This window comes from Eleutherodactylus coqui, chromosome 11 (assembly GCF_035609145.1).
Source record: "Eleutherodactylus coqui strain aEleCoq1 chromosome 11, aEleCoq1.hap1, whole genome shotgun sequence".
NCBI classification, from domain to species: Eukaryota; Metazoa; Chordata; class Amphibia; order Anura; family Eleutherodactylidae; genus Eleutherodactylus; species Eleutherodactylus coqui.
This window is the reverse complement of record NC_089847.1, coordinates 36,411,742-36,437,353: the sequence shown is the minus strand read 5'-3', so window position 1 is coordinate 36,437,353 and position 25,612 is coordinate 36,411,742. Positions and strand designations below refer to the sequence as shown.

The window sequence follows — 25,612 nt, the reverse complement described above, 5'->3', positions numbered from 1 at the left end:
TTCTGTGATTGGTTGCTTTCCCATAAACCTAATTGGCTGTGGTGCTGTCAGTAACATGGTCAGCTGTTAGCGCGGCGAGGATGGTGATTGGCTGTTTGGTTTATAGGCAGCGTCAGGTTAGGTTGTCCTGTGTTTGTGTGACTTGCTACACATAATAGCACATGGACTGAGAGGCCTGTGTGACTGCCCTGCCCTGTGTACAGATACTGGATGGGGGTGACATAGGGCTCCAGGTAACTAGAGCTTGTGGCTAACAGACGGGGCAGACATTGTGTGTGCCGTGGTCTGCTGGGGAACTACAGCTCCCAGCATTTCATGATCAGTCAAGTTATAGTAGGAGCAGCTGGGTTCCTAATAATATGAGCCATTTGGATGATGAGCTTTGTTAGCACTTATGTATCCCCTAACTGTATTCTATATGCTGTATATATAGAAACTCTACTCCACTCCTGCTGTGTCCCTCATGCTTTACACTGCAGCGCTGCTTGTTTAGATTGCTTACTGCTATTACTTATATGAGGAAGAATCTGGAGACGTTATATAGTTACACATGGAGGATCCGTTATACAGAACCGTAAAGCCTCTGTGTGCCGCCATATTTACCTCCAGTATAAGATGAGACATTCTCCTTGTAAAGCTACTTTTTTCTCTTGTGTCAGGTGATGGCGCTGTCCGCTTGCCAGGAGCAGCGGGTGCTGCTGGGGTTTAAAGACGCAGTACTAGAAGGCAAGGCTTCATCCTGGGATGTCAGCAAGATAGGTGGTCTGCCGGTAAGAGGCGCTGATGATTTTAGTACTAAATAATTAAAGGGACCGGGGGCGGCTTACTAAGACCAGGGCTTCATACGCCAGTCATTGTGTACGAAGGATTTTATTTACTTGCACAGAGAAATTACAATCTGAGTTGCCGAATATGATATTGAATTAAACAGTGTTCATTAGGAGAAGAACCTTTTAGGCCTCATGTCCATTCCTGCAGCGGAAGCCGACCCTGCGTGCCTATCCAGGTCTTTTTTTTCCCCCCTGTACTGCGGAAGTGCCGGCGGGCACACATACACAGCACAATTTTTTTATTTATTTTTTATTTTTTAAACTCCTGCTTTCTTGCAGAATCTGCAAAAAATTCAATTGCAGACAGGCTGCGGATCGTCCAGGTGGGATCCGCTCTGAAATGGAGCATGTTGGGATCTGTTTTCCAGACCAAAAGGTCCGCCAACCAAATCCACATGCTTTAATTCCAGTGCGGCCGCCCCTGCTTCCCTATGAGCAACTTGAATTGTGGATCTTCCACAATTTAAATCTGCTGTTGGACATTGGGCCTTACAGCCACATGTAACAGTACTGGATTTGTTCTCTTCTTCCTCTGCAGCAAACGTTTCAGTTTCCTGTATATATATAAAAATAAACATTTCTCCACTTTCCTTAGCTGTGCCTAATGAACAGCCAGCCACCCCAGCCACAGGCCTGTGAGGATTCCCCAGACAGCACCCAGCGGGCCAAACCTGATCCCCTTTCAAATACTGAATCACTCCAAAAGCATACCGAAAATCTACTACATTAGGGGGAAAAAAAAGGAAGGGGGTTTGGGAAGGGGATGAGAGAGAATGAATCCTGGAACTCCACTCATACAGCCCAGGCAGCATAAAGTTTTCGGTATTCAGTTTTGGGCTCCTCCACGTGTCTCAAGTAGTCCATGGCCTCCAACCACACTATTCTCAGGACTGCGACACTCTGTCTCCAGTATCTAGGAATAATCTGTTTCATTGCTATAATAAAGTATCAAAGCAGGGATATTAGACCAGGGGGAATAGACAGGAGCGCCCGCTCCAGCATGAGATGAAGTGAAGATACGCATATAGCACGGTAAAGTCTGGATACATCCTGCCACGGGAGGCTATGAGACGCCGGTCGTTATATTTTAGGTACATCTCGGCTGCTCCGTGCACCTACACATCTACACTGGCTAGAAGCTGGAGTAGACTTCTTGTTTAGTTTACGGCATAAATTATACATAAATGTGTCGGTCTGGGGTGGCCATGTCCCCTCTCAACAAGCCGCACTCCGTTTTTGGGAAAGCTGGGTTTGTGCCAAATTTTATGACCCTTTTTTTTTTTTTTTTTAACGCTTCCTAAATTCCTCTTCCCCCATGTGTTTAATATCATAGGACTTACAAGGAAGACTCACTTTACATTGCTGAGATGGGAAACCGCTGTCATGGCTATTGGGCAGTCGGCCGGAGATTACGGAAAGAGCCAAGAGCTTAGCACAGAGCGGATTCTGTAGCTCTCATTGAAGTGTATGGGAGCTACAGAAAGAGTAGCACAGTGCACTATACTGTCTATGTAACCCTCCCCCCTAGCGTTACGGACACAGCATAGCGCACTGTGCCCCTTTTTCCGTAGCTTCCGTTCACTTCGATGAGAGCTACAGAAACAGCATTGTGCTAAATGCTTGGCTCTTTTCAACAGGAGTTCAGAACAGAGCTGTTGGGATTTCTGATCTCTGCCATGAAAAGCCAGGATGGGAATACCCTTTCAAAGGGGTTTTCCAGGAAACGCCCACTGTCAAAGTTGGGATACACCGGGGTCGGAGTGGAATCTGCTGCTCTGATCCTCTTGTTGTGGCCGGTGCTAGTAATTGCACGCATCGCGCTCATTAACCCCTTAACGACCAGCCCATAGTCTTTTTACGTCCTGCTCAAGTGGGTATTTATCTACCCGCGGGTGGTCAATGCATCCCTATGGGGTGCGGATCCGCGGGCAGGAGAAGAGTTAAAATCCGCTGCGGATTTTAATTCTTCTTTTGCCCGTGGACATGAGGCCTAAATAAAGTACAACATGTGGCGAAAAAACAATGTCAGAATCGCTTGGATATGCAAAACCTTTCTGGTGTTTTTCCATGGTAAAGTGACACATGTCAGATTTGCAAAATGTGGCCTGGTCATTAAGGCACAAACAGGCTTGGTCACTAAGGGGTTAAGATCAATGAGACCCCAGCCTGCAATTACAAGTGTCCGCCACTACTCGGGCTCGGAGCACTGGCTCTGCTCCACCTAATTGTAACTCAGCCCTGACAGCGGGCGCTGCTTGGAAAAGCCCTTTAATGTATCGAGATGGTTAAAGGGGAGGGGAGTCTTATTTAGAGAATAACTAAAGTTCTGATTGGGTCCGTTTCCTTGCATAGATGCCCACACTCCTCTGTGATAATAGTCTGTTCTGAGCAGGACTCTCCTGCACTCTGCTTAGCTTTAGGACCTCATCTAACATGGTGACTGTATGAGATTTGGGCATAGATTGTATGTTATCTGCCACTGTTGACATATATATTTTTTTTTTATACAGGACCCAGTGCCACAAGTGAAGCTTTCTTCTCCGTCATGTCCTCTGTGTTCATCAGTCCTCTGTCATGTTGTCCAGGTGTACTGCCCCCTGGAGGGTTCCCGGTACCATCGCAGTATCCATGTGTTTGCATGCAGTACAATGTCATGTTGGGGGAAACCTCAGAGGTAATTATCTGAATGATTTACAAGCTGCTTTCCATGGCAGACTAAGAATTACCAGTCCCTGAAAGCTGGAGTCACTCTGGTTATCACGCCGTCCTGTGTGCAGACTGGTCCTGCTTTATGGCAGTATGTGGTGTCATTATGTACTGCTGTAACCAAGGACTGGAGTTTGGCAGCATTTACCTTTTTTGGCATACTTGAGTTTGTTATAGCTGGAAACCCCCTTTACATCTAGTCACGTATTTCAGTGCAGTATGGCGATTCTGAAATACTGTCCCCAAATTTTTCAAAAATGAACATGAGATTTTGATCCATGGCCGGCCTTAGCTGTATGTGACACAGGATGCCGGCTTGTAGGGGGCACCAGGCACATGTAGGCTGGGGAGCAATCACCTTTGTTGGGTCCATGCAGCCAGATGACCACCTTCCTCCATGCGGCAGTGTCTTGTGGAGCCACATGAATCCCTTCCTTCTGGCTTTGTCTCCTCACCTCTGACGTTCCGAGGTGCTTCTCTCAGCCCAACCGCATCCCTCCAACACTGTTGCTTAGTTCTACTACTGTATTTATATTGTGAGCTTGATTCTGGTGCTGTATTTATTCACGGAGCTGTTCTTCTGTGTGTATGCTGCTAACTTTCTGCATGACCAGGATACAGACAGATTGTTTATCGGTGCTATATATATAATTTTTTTTTATTTTCATGATAGTGGAGTGCCAAAAATTCAGCACAGATTGCCATTTAAGGCCGGCACTGATTGGATTAAACCATGTAATCCATTTCAAGACAACATCATTCAAATAGGTCCCTGTGGAGCACAGAACTGCGTAGTGACCAATGCTTCTGCAAAACCACGAGGGGTAGTGTGATACATCTGCTACTCTGCATATTATAGAAGTTGCTGTGTTGCATTATCCGTCATTCTGTAGTATAGGGTTAGGCCATATTTGCTGTGGATTTTCGGTGTGGGAGGTCCACACATCAACACATCGTCGCCTGCCCCATTCATATGCTTGTAGTCCTACCAGATTGACAGACCGGTAGTGAATCCAGCCTCATTACTGCTGTGGACTTTGACGTGGTGCCCTGCGCACTTCTTGGAATCTAACAAAGCGTCTTTTTAAGGCATTTCATGGATATCCATATATTGTGTTTTAGCAGTGATATAATTTTTCTGCCTTTTGTCTCTCTCAGCTGGGTGGCGTTACGATCACAGTGCCTTGACACCCATAACCCACAGGTCACACAGGATGCCCCAAAGCAGGTACATTCATAGATCTTCATGTATATATGCCATGAGGTTCACAAACGTGGATCCCTTTCTCAGGAAAGACTCATTGTCTTGACACAGGAAAACAAGATGACCGTCACAGACTGGTGTGCGGATGCCGATGACTGGGGGTTTGAGGATGAACTGAACATCCCAGCCGTGCAGTCACATGCCACTAGTTGCCCAGCTGCCCCTGTGCCCAATGACTGGACGTCGCAGCTGCAGAACCTCTCGCTCACGGACACTTCAGAGACGATCCAGTCTTCCGACTCTGTCTTCAGATCTTATTATATAGCAGTTGCAGAGGAGGAGGATTGTGCCTGGGACATGGATCTGGATCACGCGCGTCAGCTCCTTCAGGATTATGAGAAACGAGAGAAAGCTGAAATAGAGGACCTAGAGAGGTGAGGGCAAATGCAAGACACTGCTTGGCTGAAACATGATACATTAGCTAGTTTAAAGGGTTTGTATGAAGAATACAAGTTATCCCCTATCCACAGGATAGTTGATAACTTGCTTATCATGGGGGTCCCACCGCTGAGACCCCTGTAGATCTGCAGAATGGACTCCTATGTCTGCCTCTGCCTGTCACTACAGGGTCACTACTTCCCTTGCAGTGACGTCAGAATAAATGAAGTACTGGCTGCGCATGTGCTGTCGGCACTCAATTGATTTTAATGGGGCTAATAGAAATACACGAGCGGGTATCTCCATAGTCCCACTGAAAATGTATGTAATGCGAGTGCGCTTGCGTGACCAGCACTGCATTTAGTCTCCTCAAGATTGGTGAGGGTCTCAGCATTGACACCCCGCTCCCCCACCTTCCTGATCAGCAAGGTAGCCCCTGTGGATAGGTGATAACATGTAATTTTGGTAAGCTGCTTTAATGGCAAACAGAATACTTGATAGTTTCACATCTTGCATCTGAAGTAAGGGTGGCCCAACAGGGTACTAGAGCCTACATGCTCAGCCGTATCACATCTTGTATCCAAGCTAGAGGCAGTACAACAGGGTACTAGAGCCTACATGCTCAGCCGTATCACATTTTGTATCCAAGCTAGAGGCACTACAACAGGTTGCTAGAGCCTCCATTCATAGCCGTATCACATCTTGTATCCAAGCTAGAGGCAGTACAACAGGGTACTAGAGCCTACATGCCTATAACAGCTGAACAAAAAGTATAACTTAACAAAAGAGGAAAAACTCCAAGTGTTTTTCTTCATGTTGGGACGCACTGTTAGTAGTGACCGTGGGGTTATCTTCATGTTAGGAGGCGGTGTTAGTGGCGACCGTGGGGTTATCTTCATGTTAGGAGGCGGTGTTAGTGGCGACCGTGGGGTTATCTTCATGTTAGGAGGCGGTGTTAGTGGTGACCGTGGGGTTATCTTCATGTTGGGACGCAGTGTTAGTGGTGACCGTGGGGTTATCTTCATGTTGGGACGTGGTGTTAGTGGTGACCGTGGGGTTATCTTCATGTTGGGACGCGGTATTAGTGGTGACCGTGGGGTTATCTTCATGTTAGGAGGCAGTGTTAGTGGTGACCGTGGGGTTATCTTCATGTTAGGAGGCGGTGTTAGTGGCGACCGTTGGGTTATCTTCATGTTAGGAGGCAGTGTTAGTGGTGACCGTGGGGTTATCTTCATGTTGGGACGCGGTGTTAGTGGTGACCGTGGGGTTATCTTCATGTTGGGACGCAGTGTTAGTAGTGACCGTGGGGTTATCTTCATGTTAGGAGGCAGTGTTAGTGGTGACCGTGGGGTTATCTTCATGTTAGGAGGCAGTGTTAGTGGTGACCGTGGGGTTATCTTCATGTTAGGAGGCAGTGTTAGTGGTGACCGTGGGGTTATCTTCATGTTGGGACTCGGTGTTAGTGGTGACCGTGGGGTTATCTTCATGTTGGGACGCGGTGTTAGTGGTGACCGTGGGGTTATCTTCATGTTGGGACTCGGTGTTAGTGGTGACCGTGGGGTTATCTTCATGTTGGGACGCGGTGTTAGTGGTGACCGTGGGGTTATCTTCATGTTAGGAGGCGGTGTTAGTGGTGACCGTGGGGTTATCTTCATGTTGGGACGCAGTATTAGTGGTGACCGTGGGGTTATCTTCATGTTGGGACGCGGTGTTAGTGGTGACCGTGGGGTTATCTTCATGTTGGGACGCGGTGTTAGTGGTGACCGTGGGGTTATCTTCATGTTGGGACGCGGTGTTAGTGGTGACCGTGGGGTTATCTTCATGTTGGGACGCGGTGTTAGTGGTGACCGTGGGGTTATCTTCATGTTGGGACGCGGTGTTAGTGGTGACCGTGGGGTTATCTTCATGTTGGGACGCGGTGTTAGTGGTGACCGTGGGGTTATCTTCATGTTGGGACGCGGTGTTAGTGGTGACCGTGGGGTTATCTTCATGTTGGGACGCGGTGTTAGTGGTGACCGTGGGGTTATCTTCATGTTGGGACGCGGTGTTAGTGGTGACCGTGGGGTTATCTTCATGTTGGGACGCGGTGTTAGTGGTGACCGTGGGGTTCCCTTCATGTTAGGAGGTGGTGTTAGTGGCGACCGTGGGGTTATCTTCATGTTAGGAGGTGGTGTTAGTAGTGACCGTGGGGTTACCTTCATGTTGGGACGCGGTGTTAGTAGTGACCGTGGGGTTACCTTCATGTTGGGACGCAGTGTTAGTAGTGACCGTGGGGTTACCTTCATGTTAGGACGCAGTGTTAGTAGTGACCGTGGGGTTATCTTCATGTTGGGACGCAGTGTTAGTGGTGACCGTGGGGTTACCTTCATGTTAGGAGGCGGTTTTAGTAGTAACCGTAGGGTTATCTTCATGTTAGGAGGCGGTGTTAGTGGTGACCGTGGGGTTACCTTCATGTTAGGAGGCGGTGTTAGTGGTGACTGTGGGGTTACCTTCATGTTGGGACGCAGTGTTAGTGGTGACCGTTGGGTTACCTTCATGTTGGGACGCAGTGTTAGTAGTGACCGTGGGGTTACCTTCATGTTAGGAGGCGGTGTTAGTGGTGACCGTGGGGTTACCTTCATGTTGGGACGCAGTGTTAGTAGTAACCGTAGGGTTACCTTCATGTTGGGACGCAGTGTTAGTGGTGACCGTGGGGTTACCTTCATGTTGGGACGCAGTGTTAGTAGTGACCGTGGGGTTACCTTCATGTTAGGAGGCGGTGTTAGTAGTAACCGTAGGGTTATCTTCATGTTAGGAGGTGGATTTAGTAGTGACCGTGGGGTTATCTTCATGTTAGGAGGCGGTGTTAGTAGTGACCGTGGGGTTATCTTCATGTTGGGACGTGGTGTTAGTGGTGACCGTAGGGTTATCTTCATGTTAGGAGGCGGTGTTAGTAGTGACCGTGGGGTTACCTTCATCTTTGGACGCGGTGTTAGTGGTGACCGTGGGGTTATCTTCATGTTGGGACGCAGTGTTAGTAGTGACCGTGGGGTTATCTTCATGTTAGGAGGCGGTGTTAGTGGTGACCGTGGGGTTACCTTCATGTTAGGAGGCAGTGTTAGTAGTGACCGTGGGGTTATCTTCATGTTAGGAGGCGGTGTTAGTGGTGACCGTGGGGTTACCTTCATGTTAGGAGGCGGTGTTAGTAGTGACCGTGGGGTTATCTTCATGTTAGGAGGCAGTGTTAGTGGTGACCGTGGGGTTATCTTCATGTTAGGAGGCGGTGTTAGTGGTGACCGTGGGGTTATCTTCATGTTAGGAGGCGGTGTTAGTGGTGACCGTGGGGTTACCTTCATGTTGGGACGCAGTGGTTTTTTTTTTAACTTTGTTTTATTTGTCAGGATACAGAGTACACGGCACAGAACACAATAGTTTGAAAAAACATTGCATGAGACAATAAATATTTGTATGCGGATAATCTAAAAGTTTACACTTATGCGTAGAGCTGGTCTGTACCTATATAGACTGGACAATAAAGGTAACGCTTTTCTAATTTTGCTTGGTTTCATGTTAAACAGTTGAATAACAGTAGGGGAGGGAGAGAGTGCCGGAGAGCCCGCGACGGGCAGTCGTACAACGCCTGGTAGAGAGGTGAGGAGTGAAACCTAAACGCGAATGGAATGTAAAGAGAGGAGGGAGAGTCAAGAGAAAGGGAGGATATAGAGGGGGGAGGAGGAGGGCGGGGGCCCGGGTAAGGATCAAGTTGATGATAAAGTGTAGCGGTTGATGAGCCAGAGGCCCCAGATCTCCCGAAACCTACCCGGGCACCCCCTGTTTTTAAAAATGATTTTTTCATAGGGAATGACGGTGTTTACTAGTTTTATCCAATGTGTTAGTAGAGGCGAGTCTGCCGCCATCCAGTGTAGTGCTACCACCTTGCGGGCCAGGAATTGTATTTTCCTGAGGAAAGTGCGTGTATGTTTGGGCCATTGATCTGCCGGCAGTAAGCCAAATAGGATTATTTTGGGATCCATTAGTATAGTAAAAGGAGATAATAAAAGTGAGTTTGTAAAGGCTGTAATGTCAGACCAGAAGTTGTTGATTGGTGGACAGTCCCAGATCAAATGCCAAAAGTTTGCCTCAGGTTGGTGGCATCTGTGGCATGAGTTTGTGGGGATATTGCCCATTTTGTGTAGCCGGCTAGGGGTAAGATAAGCTTGATGGATTATATAAAGTTGGATCAGTTTATTGTTTGCGGCAGGAGAGACAGACAGGTGAGATTCCATAATGTCTGACCAATCGTCAGCCGTGAGGGATGGGATGGAGAGCATCCACTTGTCAAAGACTGGGAGCGGGTTGTGGTTTACTTTGGCTGAAAGCAGGTGTGTATATAGTGCCGAAATCAAGCCCCTGGGTCCCTGGGATTTAAGGATTCCTATTGTAGGGAAGTTGGATATCTGGGTGGAGTTGGGGGGGAATTGGGTGGATAGCGCGTGTCTGAGTTGAAAAAACCTGAATAATTGAAGGCGTGGGGATTGTAATGAGTCGCGCAGCTGAGTGAATGTAGGGAATGTGCCGTCTATATATACATCTCTCAGCGAAACGACCCCCAAGCTCCTCCAGTATTGGGGGTCCGGGACTGTTTGCAAGGCTGTCAGGCCTGGGTTAACCCAGAGAGGGAGGTCGGATACCGTGTCTCTAAATCTCTGAAGAGATTTTGTTTCCCTCCATACACACAGGGCCAGTCTATGGAGTGGTAATAGGTCTGAGGGGTTAGAGCGATCAGGGAACTCCAAATACACCAACAGATTGTTGCCTTTTACTTGATGTTCAAGGTATTGATCTGTAGTGGGCTTTCCTATACTCTGAAACCACGGGCGGATGTTTCGTAGCTGGCCGGCTAGGTAATATAATCGGAGGTCTGGAAGCGACATTCCAGCCTGGTTTTTGGGTCTTTGCAGTGACATTAAAGCTTAGTTTGGGCCTCGATGAGCCCCATATGAACGAGGAGATGTAGGAATTTAGGGATTGGCAATACAGTTTGGGGACGATCACAGGCATATGTTGTAGTAAGTATAGACATTTAGGTTGTATAGCCATTTTGACTAGATTTATGCGTCCGGCTACTGATAGGGGCAACCTGGACCACTGTTTAAGTTTGTGTCTTATGGTTTCGAGTAGAGGATTGATGTTTTCCTTCAGGGCCTTGTTGTGGTTTCGGGTTATGTTTACCCCAAGATATTTGAATGTGGACACCGTCGCCAGGCCGTGTCTAGTTACTAAGGGATCTGTCACAGAGTTATGGTCCATATATAGGATCGTGGATTTGGACCAATTGACTTGTAGGCCTGAAAATTGGGCGAATTTGTCAATGTGGAACAAGGCCTGGGAGAAGGAAGTTTCAGGGTTTGATAAAAAAAGGATCGTGTCATCCGCATAGAGACCCACCTTACTCTCCAGGCCCCCCCCCACCTGATTCCAGTTACAGTGGGAGTGGATCTCAAGCGTATCGCCAGGGCCTCGATGGCTATGGCGAATAAAGCCGGGGATAGTGGGCAGCCCTGCCGGGTGCCCCTGGATAGTGAGAAATCTGATGAAGGGATACCGTTCACCGTCACGTTGGCGCTTGGGGATTTATATATAATCTTAATCCAGTGTATGAATTGTGGGCCGAAACCGAAGCGGTGAAGGCAGGCCTCTAGGAAGCTCCACTCCAAGGAGTCAAAGGCTTTCCTCATATCTAGTGATGCAAGGGCCCAGGGCATGTTGAATTTGGTACCGAGCTGAATGGCGGTCTGAACTTTGCGTATATTGATCGTTGTGGACTTCCCTGGCATGAAGCCAGTTTGGTCTGGATGTATAATGGAAAGAATGACTTGGTTTAGCCTAGTTGCTAGGACTTTGGTTAGAATTTTGTAGTCTGCGTTGACTAGCGAAATGGGTCGATAGGAGCTACAATCTAGTGGGTCTTTGTTGGGCTTTAGTAGGACAATTATAGTGGCTTTATAAAAGGAGGGGGGAAGGGAGTTGCCTAATTGGGCCTGGAGTAGTGTTTCGTGCAGCAGTGGAGTAAGGTGTTCACTATATTTCTGGTATACTTCAATGGGAAGGCCATCTGGGCCCGGGGACTTATTGAGTGCCATTTCTTGGATGGTCTGTTGGATTTCTTCTAGAGAGATTGGGGCTTCCAGAAGTGCTATTTGATCGGTATTGAGTGTTGGGAATACCAAATCTTGAAGGTAACTAAGGGTGTCTGTTGTAGATTTATTAGTGGAGGAGCTGTAGAGATTGGCATAAAATTCTCTAAATCGTTCTGTGATGGCGTGAGCGTCTCGCCTTGTAGATTTTTAATTTTAAGGATAGTGTTGGCCTGGCCTTCCCGCCTGATGAGGTTAGCCAAAAGGTGGCTAGATTGGTTCCCCAATTCGAAGTAATATTGTTTGGTGAAAAATAATTTGCGTTTGGTTTTTTCGTGGATTTGGATTCTATGCAGGCGAGATATGCCAAGCCAGGCCACCCTATTGGAGTCTGTGGGGTCAGATATATATAGTTTTTCAGCTTCCATAGCCTGAGCCTCGATGTCGCGGTCGGCCTGGGATGTAGTTTTTTTGATGTGAGTGATGGCAGATTTAAGGCAGCCTCTGAGGTAAGCTTTGAGGGTATCCCATTTCAGGGCATAGTGGGTATTGTTGTTGTGGATTTCTAGAAAGGTTGATATGTGGGCAGGTGTTTGGTTGCCGGTGTCAAAAAGTTTGAGCCAAAATGGATGCATTTTCCAGGTGGGGATGATCTTGTGTTGGGGGAATTTTAAGGATAATAATATCGGGCGGTGGTCCGAAATGCCTCGCGGGCAGTGTGTAATGTTAGAGAGGTGAATTGCCAGGGGTGGGGAGCCGAATATATAATCTATTCTGGATAGGGTGTTGTGACTCAGGGAGTGACAGGTGTATTCATGAGTAGTGGGGTACCTGGTGCGCCAGAGATCCACCCAGCCCATACTGTCAATCAGCTGTTGCAAAGGGGATTTAGCGGTGGTAGGGGTTGTGGAAGATGTGTGGAACCTGTCTATATTTGAGTCCATTACTTGGTTAAAGTCCCCCATGCAGATGACCTCCGCCTGGGGGTACTGGTGGGCGAATGCTATGGCCGCTTGTAAAGGGTATAGGTTGTTGTGGGGCGGATTATATATACATAAGATGGTGTAGGGCTTAGAATCTATTTCCGCGTGTACGAAGATGAATCTCCCTTCGGGGTCTCTACGGGCGCTAATCGGGTTCTATCTTACTGCTTTGTGGATGAGGAGTGATACCCCCCTGGAGAAGGAGGTGTGAAATGAGTGGCTTACCCATTGGACCCAGGGTTTTTTGAGGTATTCGGCTCTTTCTGTAGTGAGATGAGTTTCCTGTAAACATACAATGTGGGGGTTAAATTGTTTAACATATGTGAAAACAGCCTTGCGTTTGGCGGCGGTGCCCAGACCTCTCACATTCCAACTGAAGCATGTTAACGACATTTGGTTAGCATAATATGGTAAGTCATAGATGGGGCGTTTAAGTACGTTTACATTTTGCGTACGGTGGTAAAATAATGATACCAGTGCGGACTCTCCGGGAAATTAACAAAAACTGAACTATAACCACATAAACAATTAACTTGTGACATCCCGATCAGCTGTTGTGGCGGGAATGTCGAGAAAAAAAAACTTTAAGCTACGCTCTGTCGAGAGAGTAGCGGTTGATACAAGTAGGGGAAATTCCTATGGCCTTAAGGGAGGTAATGGCACCGACTAAGCCTAATGGGTTTTGCGTTTGTTATGTATTGAGGTCCCGATATGGGAATTATAAGTATTAATTGCGCATTGTTCCCAGTAGGCCAGGGGAATTATAGGAGACAACATTGTGGATAAGATTTAGAACATAGCTGCAACATAATTAGGATCAAGCGTCCTCTGGCGATATGGGATGCATACGGAGCCATTCCATGGCTTCGGTTGGAGACTGCATGAAGAAGACTTTTACATCTGCTACGATGCGCAGGCGGGCAGGGTAGGCCATGGAGTAAGGGATGTTCCTGTCCTTAAATTTCTTCTTGACCTCTATAAATGCGGCTCTCTGCTTCTGCAAATCTGCGGAAAAGTCCGGAAATATAGAGACCACCAAGTTGTTGTGTTTGAGTGGGCCTTTAAGCCTGGCTTGGCGTAGTGCGGCGTCACGGTCTCTGCAGTTTAGAATCCTTGCCAGGAAGGGACGCGGGGGGGGCCCCGGGAGGCGGGGGTTTGGTTGGGACACGATGGGCTCTCTCCACGGTAAAGGAGGCTGAGAAGATGTCGTTCCCCAGTATAGATTTTAGCCAGTTTTCGGTGAATATCTCCGGTTGGGAGCCCTCCGTTCCCTCCGGCAGGCTGATTATACGTAAGTTGTTACGGCGGAGGCAATTTTCTAAGTTGTCCATCTTGGACTGGCAGAATTCTGATTGTTTAGTAGCTTTGTGTATTGCTGCCGGGAGTGGTCTCAGGGAGTCTTCAATATTAGAAACGCGGTCTTCCATCTCGCTCATCCTGCCTCGCATATTTTGTAGGTCTTGCCTCAGGAGGGAAACGGCCGCTTTGATTTCATCTATTTTGCCTGTGAGGGAGGATTTGCAGACATTGATGGCTTCAAGAAGTTGTTGCATAGTGGGTTCTGGACTCTGCCCAGGGTCTGCCTCGCTTTCCCTCGCCTGGGTGTTTCGCGACGGGCGTGGTGTATGTTCAGGTGTGTGAGTTTTTCGGCTGCCGTGCTGCCCTTGGTTCGGGTACTCATGTTGAGCAGATGTTGAGCAGGGGGTGTCAGTGCAGGCTGTAGGAGTGTAGCTCCGTGAGAAAATATGTGGGGTGGGAGAGAAACCTCGCCTGTGATGTTATGGGGAACTGAGTAGCCTGAGACACCTGGTGGTACTATCTGGTCGCGGTCAGCAGTTGGGGGTATGGGTTGTGGGGCCTAGAGCACTGTGTAGGGGCCTTGATTACCGTCCGGCCAGCTTGGCGGGAAGTGGTGGTTCAGAGAGTCACAAAAGGCTAAGCTCCTGAGGGGGTCCTGTGGTGTTTCCAGGGGGATAGCCCTCGGGCCCTAGGTAAGTAGGCGTCTTAACGGGCCGTTTGTTTCCGTCGCTCTTTTTGGCACAGTCAGTCAGAGGTGGCCCCAGTTGCCCAGATATGTAAGGGGCTGCAATATGGCTTCTACTATGCGGTAAGGGGGCCCACCAAAGGTTTATCAGGTGGCTGCTTCAAATGTGCTGGGTGACCCTCTCCACCTGTATCGCCCAGGGGTCGTCGATCTCCCCAGTAATGACAAACCAGGGTCTACTTACTGTTTGTGGATTCCTGGATCAAGGGTACAGCAGTGGATGGAGTACGCTGCAGGTCCTGTGTGACGGAGAGCGGATTGGCACTGTGCAGCAAGGTGGCAGTTCAGGTCGGCGTGTCACCGATCTGAAGTGTGTCCTCTGTGGAAGGAGGAGGCCAGCCTGCAGCTTAATTGGAGTCTGCAGAGAAGAAGTTCACCGGGGGGCTCTGCCGGCAGATCGAGGCAGGAGGAGTCTGGCAGCGAGACGGCGGTGTTAAGTCTCCGGCACGTCTGCTGAGGTGTCCCCTCTGGATCCGGGGGACAGTCTTCGTCCAGGTCTGTGTGAGCCTTCACTGACTCGGGGTGGCGCGGCGGTATGGTCCGGTGCGGCCAGTCACGCCGCAAGGGGAAATGAGCCGCGGTCTATTCCGGACTGCCTTCAGGTGCCGGGGACTGGTCCCGATAAGGTAGCGGGGACGCGTGAGGTGGGAGGCTTTGGAGCGCGGCGCCGCCGGATTGCAGCTGAGGTTGCTGGCAGGGCGTTGGCGGGCGATCTTTCCCACACTCCGTCTGTGGGTTTGCGCCGTCTGGTGGGGTCTCAGAGGCGCCGCTGCTTCTGTTCTGCAGTTTCGGCAGGGTGTGTGGGTCCCGTCTGTCGGGACGCAGTGTTAGTAGTGACTGTGGGGTTACCTTCATGTTAGGACGCAGTGTTAGTGGTGACCGTGGGGTTATCTTCATGTTGGGAGGCGGTGTTAGTGGTGACCGTGGGGTTATCTTCATGTTAGGAGGCGGTGTTAGTAGTGACCGTGGGGTTATCTTCATGTTAGGAGGCGGTGTTAGTAGTGACCGTGGGGTTACCTTCATCTTTGGACGCGGTGTTAGTGGTGACCGTGGGGTTATCTTCATGTTGGGACGCAGTGTTAGTAGTGACCGTGGGGTTACCTTCATGTTAGGAGACGGTGTTAGTAGTAACCGTAGGGTTATCTTCATGTTAGGAGGTGGATTTGGTAGTGACCGTGGGGTTATCTTCATGTTAGGAGGCGGTGTTAGTGGTGACCGTGGGGTTACCTTCATGTTAGGAGGCGGTGTTAGTGGTGACCGTGGGGATACCTTCATGTTGGGACGCAGTGTTAATGGTGACCGTGGGGTTACCTTCATGTTGGGACGCAGTGTTAGTAGTGACCGTGGGGTTACCTTCATGTTGGGACGCAGTGTTAGTGGTGACCGTGGGGTTATCTTCATGTTGGGACGCAGTGTTAGTAGTGACCGTGGGGTTACCTTCATGTTAGGAGGCGGTGTTAGTAGTAACCGTAGGGTTATCTTCATGTTAGGAGGTGGATTTAGTAGTGACCGTGGGGTTATCTTCATGTTAGGACGCGGTGTTAGTAGTGACCGTGGGGTTACCTTCATGTTAGGAGGCGGTGTTAGTGGTGACCGTGGGGTTATCTTCATGTTGGGACGCAGTGTTAGTGGTGACCGTGGGGTTATCTTCATGTTAGGAGGCGGTGTTAGTGGTGACCGTGGGGTTATCTTCATGTTAGGAGGTGGTGTTAGTAGTGACCGTGGGGTTACCTTCATGTTGGGACGCAGTGTTAGTGGTGACCGTGGGGTTATCTTCATGTTAGGAGGCGGTGTTAGTGGTGACCGTGGGGTTATCTTCATGTTGTATCTGATTTTAACAATTTATACATTATATTATAAAGTAACTTCTGATCTTCTACAGCTGTGATGGAAAAGGCGGAGGAGAAAAATATGAAAAGTGCGACCTGCAGAAGCAAGAGCTCGTGTTTCACAAGTTCCTGAAGAAGATCTCACCCTGCCGTCAACAAATCCTCAGGTTGGTTTATACTCGCATGAGTATAAACTGCATTCTTTCGAATGGACTTATTCACATGAACAATTGTTTTCTTTATTTAATTGAAAATACTTGCTTCTTTTTATTTCTGCACATAAAGATTGCACGTTCACACGGGGGGGGTCTTTCACCTGAGACTTTAGTCAATCAGTTGTTCTCTTGGCTGGTGCACTTATCTGATTCCTACAGGAAGCAGACAGCTCTGTTCTTACTGCAGTGGTCCAGCTTGGTATTACATGTAAAGTTCCCATTGAAATGAATGGCCTGTAAAACGAAGCCTGATCACTGCAGTGGGAAAGGAGCTCTCTGCAGCAGTGGCCCAGAAAATGGCTGATTTGGTGGGGGCCACGCTGGTGACAGACCACCGGCAAATCCAATATGGATGACCTATCCTGAGGATAAGCCAGCAGCAGTCTACAAGTAAATGACCTATTTAACTCTACTAACTTCTGCAGATACTCCTGGAATGGAAATCCTTTATACATGAGCCCCCCAGATTTGACATCGCAGTCCCCCTCATGTCCACGTTGTGGAGCACAGAGAGTATATGAATTCCAGCTGATGCCGGCTCTTGTAGCCATGTTACAAGGATCAAAAGCAGGTAAGCTTCTGCTATTAGACAATTACTATAAGCTTCCATATGGAATATCTGTTGCTAATGTATCTTATATCTTGTATACAGATGTGCTGTTGGAGTTTGGAACAGTTCTCATTTTCACCTGCGAGAGGAGCTGCTGGGAGGATTGTGACAAGATCCCAGTGCAGGAATTCTGCCTTGTACAGGAAGACCCTGACCAAAGATACTTTAATTAGTGAAACCATTAATACTGCAATGAGCTGAGGATCTGTTGTCCATTACATCTGTAAGGCCGCCTGCACACCACCGTGAGCCCGCAGCGGAATCCGGCCCTGACCGCATTTGGTATCATCCATGCGAATCTGCTTCTTTTCTTTATCTGTATTGCGGATGATCTAGGCGGCTTGCTATCGGCGACGCGGATAGGTTGCAGGGACCTGATTCAATGTTAATTGCGGATAGGCTGCGGCTTGGACAACTTCCATTAACTTAATTGGAAGTGGTCTGTGTGAAATTGGCACGAAATTTTATTTATTTTTTTTTACCTCCACTCGCATAAATCGCACTTGATTTTCGCAAGTGTGTAGAGAAAAAGTGATTATCACATAGCATGTTTAGAACGGTATTTGCTGCCGAGCCGCGGTGCAGACGCCAGCTGCAGATTCTGCAATGCAAATCTGTTCCTGTGCAGCCGGCCTAAGAAGGACAACATAATGAAAGAATTAATGATATCCCATCTTGGCTTTTCAAGTTCCTCTTTAATGTGATGATTTCACCATTATCTGTAGTGACAACCATGTGATCCATGCAATAATTTTCATGATATTGATGGTTCATTATTAAAATAAATAAAAAAAATGTGAATATCAAATATGATCATGTGAGCAGGATTAAAGGAGTTCTCTACCTGCGTACAATTTCTGCTTGTTAGAAGGGTTCCTTGACAATAAGCTGATCCCAAAGTGTCCTCCTCAAGGATCATCTTTAGGAAAACCTTTCAGTAAGTGCTCTGTTTCCCTACAGCACCCCCACAGGGGAAATTGAGCATTACACAGGTGCACTTGCATATCAATAAGTGTTTTGTATAATGGTCCTTTTAGACTAGCTGATATGTCGTTTGAACGATCGAGTAATGTCCTCATTACTTTATTCGCTCAGGCAGCCTATTTAAATATACATGCATCGCCTCTCCCATTGTTTTGCAACGGGGGTCGGCGGCAGCATCATCACACCACATGCTAGGTGCATGTGATGCGAGGTCTCCCCATTAAAAGCAAGAGAGGCAAGGCAGTTTTGATATAAAAACGCCTCGCATGCATAGTAAAATTGCATGTTGGTGAGCGCCGTAATTCATGGCCCGATATTGCACTTGTCTGTGTGAAGTTGGCCTAAAAGCATCTTGATGTGCCAGAGCGAGAGGTGCTCTTTGTAACTGCTCTCCCTACACTCACAATTTCCTAAACAGAATATATGAAAATGAGATTTCATAACTGGACAACACCTTAGGCTTCCTCCACACGGCCGCTCGCAATACTGGGCCGTGAAACTCTGCTCTATATTGTGCATGACTCCATTAAAAAGAATAGGGTTCAGATTTGTGCACCTTGCAATGCATACACTCCTGTGATTGTTCTCGGCGGTGTGAAGTGGCCTAAAGGTGTCTTGTCCTTTCCTGAATGGAATGTACAATTGACAATGTAAAGGATTGTTTCATGTCTTGCATTTAATGCGTACCTTGCAACTCGTTCCACACATGTTATGAGTGTGTATTATAGATGCCTGCCTGCACCATGTAGACTAAGGCCTCATGTCCACGGGCAGATTTGAATTATGAGACACCCGCAATTCAAGCCGCCCATATGGATACAGGGATGCCCGCAGCTTAATTAAAGCATGCTGATTTGTTTTGCGGACCTTCTGCTCCCGAAAACAAATTGCAACATGCTCAATTTTGCTGCGGATCCTGCACGGACAGCTTCCATTGAAGTCAATGGAAGCCGGCCGATCCGCGGCACACCCATAGCTATCAGTGCGGACGACGTGCGGTTCCCGAGGGATGGCAGGAGATTTAAAAAATAAATAAATACCTCCAGTGCGCATGTGCGGCAGCACGCCCGCACACGTCTGCCATGAAGAAGAAAGAAGATCCAGTCAGGATGCAGAAGACCCGCATGGGATCCGCACAGGTAAAATAGTGTCATCAGCCGCGGGGAGCGTGGGATTCTACTGCAGGCTCCCACATACGGAATCTGACCCGCCCGTGGCCACGAGGCTTAAGACTAATTTCACATGGACAAGCACGAGATCTCTCTTTGGGACGTGTGCTGTCCCCACGGCTTTGAGGATTCTGTCAAAAAAATGCCTTCTATTACTTCTGGCATCCCATCACTTCGCGCCAGAGGAACGGCAAGTGCTTGCAATGTGTTTTCCGGCCCCATTGAAAACAATGGGCAAGGCATTCCGAGGTAACACCCAACAATAGGACGTGCCACGATTTTTTCCCACACTGCAATGTGGGGGGTGGGGGGGGGGGGGGAAGAAAAGAATCGCTCCTCATGTATATGACCATGTTTAAAAGAATAGGGTTCACATTCATGTGAGATTTGTGCATCTCACAACGCACAAATCTTGTGCAATTTTCTCGGCCTAACAGCTCTCTTCCCTTTTGTGTATAGGGAGCAAGCTGTCAGTCAACATGCTGTGGGCAGGGAGAAGCTGGCACAGCCCGCCTCCACGCCTTGGAGCGCAGTTCCCGTGTCAAACTTGAAAGTGTGTTTTATTTTGAAACGCGGCAGCATTTCATATTAACCTACATGGGGGCACTAGAGATACCAGTCTGGGTTCAGGCTGACTGTAGGTCGAACAGCATGAAGCTGGTGCCCAATATCCTTTAATTGGATTCCATCTTCTATACTGATAAGTAACTTACTAGTTTTGGGTGGTTTCTTGTATTCATGAATTCTGTGTCCTGTAAGACTTCAGAACTGTATTTGATATGAGACCTTTAAATAATGTGTCACAGCAATGATGGTTGATGGGTTTTAGAGCCTTAGTGACGCTCCTTACGCCATAAGAGTTGAAGGTGATGACTTGGTCTTCAAGTTCCCCACATCTCAATCCATTCGAGCAACTGTGGGATCTGCTGCCAAACCCAGTCCAATCCATGATGGACCAACTCACAACTTGCAGGGCTGGATTCACACGACCGTATTTGCGCGCACAATACACAGAAAATAGAGCCCACTGATTACAATTGGTTGATGCACATGTGTGTATTTGGTGTGCGCAATTCGGTCACACAAAAAAATATGCATTGGTGTGCATAAGTCCAGTTAAATACACCAATTTGTGTGCAGATACGCCCGTGTGAATCCAGTCTTAAAGGGGTCTACTGATCTGTTTTTACCCAGTGGATGGGTAGATCGGTGGGGCACAAGTGCATAGAAGACAGAACGCATGACGTCTCCCAGGGCAGAGCTCGAGGCGGTACTTGGCAGGAAAGGGGGCGGTTTGAAAAAAAAATAAAAAAAGGCAAGAGAGCCTGGCCCGCTGGCAGAGGGGACTGCCCATTGGAAGCGTTGGGGCTAAATTGCATACAGGGCAAAAGAAACTTATGGGGCAATATCTTGACATGGGAGCCGGACTGGGAAAAAAAAAGTTGCTGCAGCAGCTCTGGCCGCATTGAAAACAATAGGAGAACTTCGCGATCCTGTGTCACAGCTGTGGCAGGGGATTTTTTTTTTGTCCCCGCTGCAGTCCCCTCATCACTGAACACTGTGACAGTGCTGAGGGGACTCCATGTAACACCACCCTATGTTAAGCTCAGCACGTACCTTGCCGGCGCATGCATGTCCTATCTTTTGCAGATGCGAGTATTTTGCACCTGTAAAAAACGGACATGTGAACACATCATAGGGAACCAATGGTTCTAATAGACGCGATTTTTTTGTGCGCACGTATGTGCACGCAAAAAAACGCTGGTCTGACTTCTGTCTTAAAGGTGTTTTGCTGCCTTTACACTTCATACAGAGACATAACTCAGATCTACATATTAGCTGCACATACATTACTCATATTGGGGCTCATTCTCATTACCTTTTCTGTTTTCCTGCTGTTCGGGGAGCAGCATCTCCCGGCCAAATGGATCAACCAACTAGCCCCCATTGACTATTACGGGGCCTGTTTGGTTTCCATCTGGCCTTTTACAGGATTAAGTAGTGCTGCACGCTGCACTATTTTGCCCTGGGTTCTTTTAGCGAATTCAGTAAGAGAGGCTCCGAATTGAACCTCCAAATTCAATATGAAGTGACTAGAGATGAGCGAGCACGCTCGGTTTAGGCAGTTACTCAAGCGAACATCTCTCTTCCCGAAAAACTGCATACTCGTCCGAGAAAATTTAGGGGGGTGGCGGGGGGAGAGAGAGATCTCACTCTCCCCCCGCCCCCCCCCCCCCCCTCCCCCCTGAATTTTCTCGGCCGAGTATGCAGTTATTTGAGAAGAGCGATGCTCGCTCAAGTAACTGCCTTAACCGAGCGTGCTCGCTCATCTCTAGAAGTGACGCAGAGGGCTTATTCACATGAGCGTGATGGGGTTGCATTTGGAAGAAACAAATGCAACAAACCGCACAGCACATTGACTTTGAATGGGCTAGTTGCATCCACAGTGGGGCTGGAATAGTGCGTGCAACAATTTATTCTTAAGGTCGGTTACACATGGACGCATTTGCCCACGCACAATTAGCATGCACAATACTCAGACAATAGAGTCCATTGATTTCAATTGGTTTCTACACATCTCCGTATTTTGAGCGCACGCGCGAAAAGAAACATTGCGTTTTGATTTTCTGCATATTTGGGAACTAATGATCCCCATAGAAGCCAATTATAGGTGCGCACTATGGCGTGGAGTGTGAATGGCCCAAGAAGGGTAAAACAAACCCGGTCATACGCAACTACACTTCATAGCTGCTAACGTAGTAGCACATACAGCTGTCTGAAAGCACCGTAAAGGCGAAAACATACTGTGAACCGGCCCCGCAGCACAAAATAGTATGTCATATATGAACAGCGCAATCACGTCACTCTTGTGAGCGTATCTATGCATACTCTTGTTCGCATGGGCGTTTTTTGCGTACGCAAAACCTGAAGAAAAGAACCCATTGATTTCAATGGGTTTTCTCACATGCAGTTTTATGCACAAAACATGCGCACGCTAAAAAATACACAGCATGCTCTAGAACCCATCGGAGTCTATGGGGGTGTGCAACTGCGCGCAGGAAAAGGCAATAAATCGTGCACTGAACTGCGCGAGTTTGCATGGAAAGTGATAACACTGGGGACTAATAGGGCTGCACAGCCTACTCAGTCACAGCCGCGCCAATTGGAACGATCCCGGCAGCAAAGGCAAGTACAGTAAAATGTGCTGATAGCGAAAGGGCTCCCTTACCAGCGCAATTATGTCATGCTATTGCGAACGCATCTACGACGCGCTAATTTGCAGAAGCCCTTAGGGTGGCTTCAGACGAACGTGGATGTGTGCGCATAGAATAGAACCCAGTGTTTTTAGTGGGTCCGTTCTCACCGTTCTGCTTCTCGTGCGCGATAAAAAACGCAATATGCTCTATTTCTGTGCGCATTTATGCACCAAAGGTGCCCACAGGAGTCTACGGGGGTTGCATATGCTCACATATATGCGCGCAGGTATGCAAGACAACACAGCAGATGCCCACAAACACCCGCACCAATTTTGCTTAATAGGTACTTAAATCAGGAGTAATCCCTCCGCCTGTGTCAATGAGCAGCGCCTACGCAAATGTGCACAGTATTTGGATAGGCAGCTGCGCAATAAAGACTTCGCACAGGAGTGAGCGTCTTACACCCATCTAAAGCCGCCCTTAGTAAAATTTCCCCATAGCCTTTTTGCTGTGCATACACCGGACCATAGGGTCCCCCCAGCCGCTCTCACACAGCTCGCGGTACAACGAGATACAGATATGTGCTTTGTCCACAGAATTGCGCAGCATATTGTACGTCCCCGATTGCTGCGCAAATGCGCAGAAAGATAGAGCAAGTCCAAATTTTTTTTTTTGTGTACGCAAGAAATGCTCATGGAAAATCAGTATATGTACAAACCCATTTATATCAAGGGGTTCTAATCTCTGCGAACTGCGCGCATAAAACGTGCTCAAGTACTCCTGTGTGAAACTCGCTTCACATAGATGTATGCGCAATTACGCACGACTTAGTGCAAGATATTTGTGCCGTAAATGAGTCTTATTTGCACTTGTATCGGTGTACTTTATGGCGCCCGCAGAGCATGCTCATTTGCCCGGGGCAGACAAACACCCCGATTTAAAGGGGTATTTTACCTAATGAGTTCAAAATGTGTTCTTATTCTTGCGGAATTGGACTTCTCCTTGCGCATGTGCATTTGCTCACCTCCCATAGTCTTCTATGGGGCCCCTTGTTGTACAAATGCGCAGAAATCAATGAATTCTATTCTTTGCGTATTACACACACAAATTTTGCACATGGGAAAATTGTGTGCAGATACGGGTGTGTGAAGCGGCTCTTAGGTTCAGTTCAGAGTTTCCGTCTCTGCTACGTTTTTGAACATCTTGTATCCAAGCTAGAGGCGGTACAACAGGGTACTAGAGCCTCCATACCCACCCGTATCACAGCTTTTAACAAAGCTAGAGGCGGTACAACAGGGTACTATATCCTCCATGCCTGGCTGTATCACATCTTGTATCCAAGCTAGAGGCGGTACAACAGGGTACTAGAGCATCCATATCTGCCCGTATCACATCTTGTATCCAAGCTAGAGGCGGTACAACAGGGTACTAGAGCCTCCATGCCCACCCATATCACATCTTGTATCCAAGCTAGAGGCAGTACAACAGGGTACTAGAGCCTCCATGCCCACCTGTATCACAGCTTTCATCCAAATTTGAGGCAGTACAACAGGATACTAGAGCCTCCATGCTCATTTGTATCATATCTTGTATCTAAGTTAGACACTGTATAACAGGGTACTAGAGTCTCCAAGTCCATCCGTATCACATCTTGTATACAAGCTAGAAGTGGTATAACAGGGTACTAGAGCCTACAAGGGGTCAGCTCTCCATAATAAATTCTCCTCTATTATAATCACTTACTTATACTAACGTTACAATCACACATAGAAAGTCTCATCCGTATCCGACAACTTCTAGGGGAGGAATTGTCTTACAATGAGCGGTCTTGTTGTTTTTCGGAACTAAACCCTAATTTTGATGACCTCTCTGGGTCTTGTAGTCCGCCCATTCCATTTATTAATTTAGTTGCCCATCTTTGAACCCGCCTAAGCTGAGTCACAATCCACATCTCTGGTGCAGATTGTCAATGAGGTTCTGCAGCAGATTTTACCTCTTCAATTTAAGGGCTTCTTCAGGTTGGCAACAACTGCGCTCGCCGTACAGAGCGTATTTACGCATCAGCCTGTCAAAAGTCTTTAGCGTTTTTATGTTCAAACTTTGCGTAAAAAATAAACATCAGACAGAGGGGTCCGGCCGGGCTTTTCTCGCACATATAAGAACTATTTCCAGGACTATCTTTTGGGCCAGACATAAAAACACCCGGCGCTATATTGGCTGGACGGGCGCTTTTATGTCACGGCAATAAGGCAATGTGATCTGATGCATTGGAATCCAATATATCAGATCACAGCGTATATCATTCGAATGTGGAAACGGCGGTCCAATATACGCTCGTGGGAAAGAGCCCTGAATGAGTGGAATGCGAGTGCCAGCTTCAGTGAAAATAGACCGACACCTGCTATATGGTTGGGCACCAATGTGACTTTTTTTATTACATGGTTTGCCATTATAAGGCCGGCTTAACACGGGCATAAGAGCATTTATGAGTACATTTGCGTGATGGGCATTGCATTTTTGCGCCAACCCGAGGGGCTTTACTGTACTTTTTTAATTCTTCTAATACTCAGCATAGCAGAGTATTAGAAGAATAAAAGACAAGTATTATGCAAGACAAATATGTAAAAATAAAAATAGTAAAAAAATTATAAAAAAATAAAAACGCCAAAACTCCACTTTTATCTCTTTACTGTGTAAAAAATAAAAAATTAAAAACAAAATTACACGTGTGGTATCCCTGCATTCATAATGAGCCAGAGATGGAAGTACATTATTTAATCTGCAGGGTGCACGGCGTAGAAAAAAAATACTTAAAACATGGCAAAAATAGCTAATTTAGCCTATCTCACCAATGATCAAAATGCTGCACTAAAAAATGGCACTAATAAAAAGTACAATTCATCTCGCAAAATATAAACCCTTACACAGCTCCGTTGATAAAAAAATTTAGATGTCAGGGGTCTTTGAATGCAGCGATAAAAAAAATACCCTTTTTTTTTTTTTAAAGTGTGATAAGGTAGCGAAAAAGAAAAAACTATTACAATTGGTATTGGCATAATCGTACCGGCCTGTAGAAGGACTTTAATATATTATTTATACTGCTCAGAGAATGCAGTGAGAAATAAAAGTAAAAAACATGCCAGAATTACAGATTTTGTTAATCTTGCCACTAGAAAAAAGTACAACTTGTCCCGCAAAAAACAAGCCCTCATATGGCTGTCAGTGGAAAAATGAAAACGTTATGGCTCTTGGCACGCGACTGGAAAATTAGTTGAAATTAAATGATT

At 47.4% G+C, this 25,612-nt stretch overlaps 1 protein-coding gene across 1 annotated transcript; it reads left to right on the top strand.

The window, feature by feature from the left end:
* The first annotated feature begins 105 nt into the window (after nucleotides 1–105).
* PDCD2L (programmed cell death 2 like) lies at nucleotides 106–17,791 on the top strand. The gene is made up of 8 exons (XM_066583789.1): nucleotides 106–233; nucleotides 660–770; nucleotides 3,341–3,504; nucleotides 4,695–4,764; nucleotides 4,852–5,174; nucleotides 16,204–16,317; nucleotides 16,791–16,936; nucleotides 17,018–17,791. The coding sequence occupies exons 2-8, from the start codon at nucleotides 663–665 to the stop codon at nucleotides 17,146–17,148; spliced, it is 1,056 nt and encodes a 351-aa protein (XP_066439886.1). The 5' UTR covers nucleotides 106–233; nucleotides 660–662; the 3' UTR covers nucleotides 17,149–17,791.
* Nucleotides 17,792–25,612: the final 7,821 nt, after the last annotated feature.

Coding starts and splice junctions, on each gene's coding strand:
- PDCD2L (XM_066583789.1), top strand. CDS start 663: ATGGCGCTGTCCGCTTGCCAGGAGCAGCGGGTGCTGCTGGGGTTTAAA. Junction 3,505..4,694: donor TGTTGGGGGAAACCTCAGAG/GTAATTATCTGA, acceptor TGTCTCTCTCAG/CTGGGTGGCGTTACGATCAC. Junction 4,765..4,851: donor CACAGGATGCCCCAAAGCAG/GTACATTCATAG, acceptor GTCTTGACACAG/GAAAACAAGATGACCGTCAC.